We start from the raw sequence: 250 nt of genomic DNA on the forward strand, positions 1-250 counted from the left end.
ATATTAATCATCAATATCATCATTACTATCATTCCTATTACACTGTTTTATCAGGTATACGACGGTGCCTCTAACTCAGACACACTCCTCCTCTCCTACTGTGGATATCGCCTACCTGGCCCTGTGTTCTCAACGGGAAATACCCTTTATATGGAAGTCACAACACGGTCTTACCTGGAACTGACTTACGTAACGACGAATCAGTGTAAGTGTGAATTTTTTTGGGGGGAAATGGTAGTGCAGGTCACGA

The 250-nt window shown here is 42.8% G+C and overlaps 1 protein-coding gene across 1 annotated transcript in view; it reads left to right on the forward strand.

The window, feature by feature from the left end:
* The window catches only part of LOC119589380 (cubilin-like), a 70,980-nt gene that overhangs the window by 68,122 nt on the left and 2,608 nt on the right, over nucleotides 1-250 (forward strand). The window contains exon 65 of the mRNA XM_037937998.1: nucleotides 55-205. Coding sequence (XP_037793926.1) covers nucleotides 55-205 — 151 coding nt within the window. The remainder of the gene's footprint in view (nucleotides 1-54; nucleotides 206-250) is intronic.

This window comes from Penaeus monodon, chromosome 25, assembly GCF_015228065.2.
Source record: "Penaeus monodon isolate SGIC_2016 chromosome 25, NSTDA_Pmon_1, whole genome shotgun sequence".
Lineage (NCBI taxonomy): Eukaryota > Metazoa > Arthropoda > Malacostraca > Decapoda > Penaeidae > Penaeus > Penaeus monodon.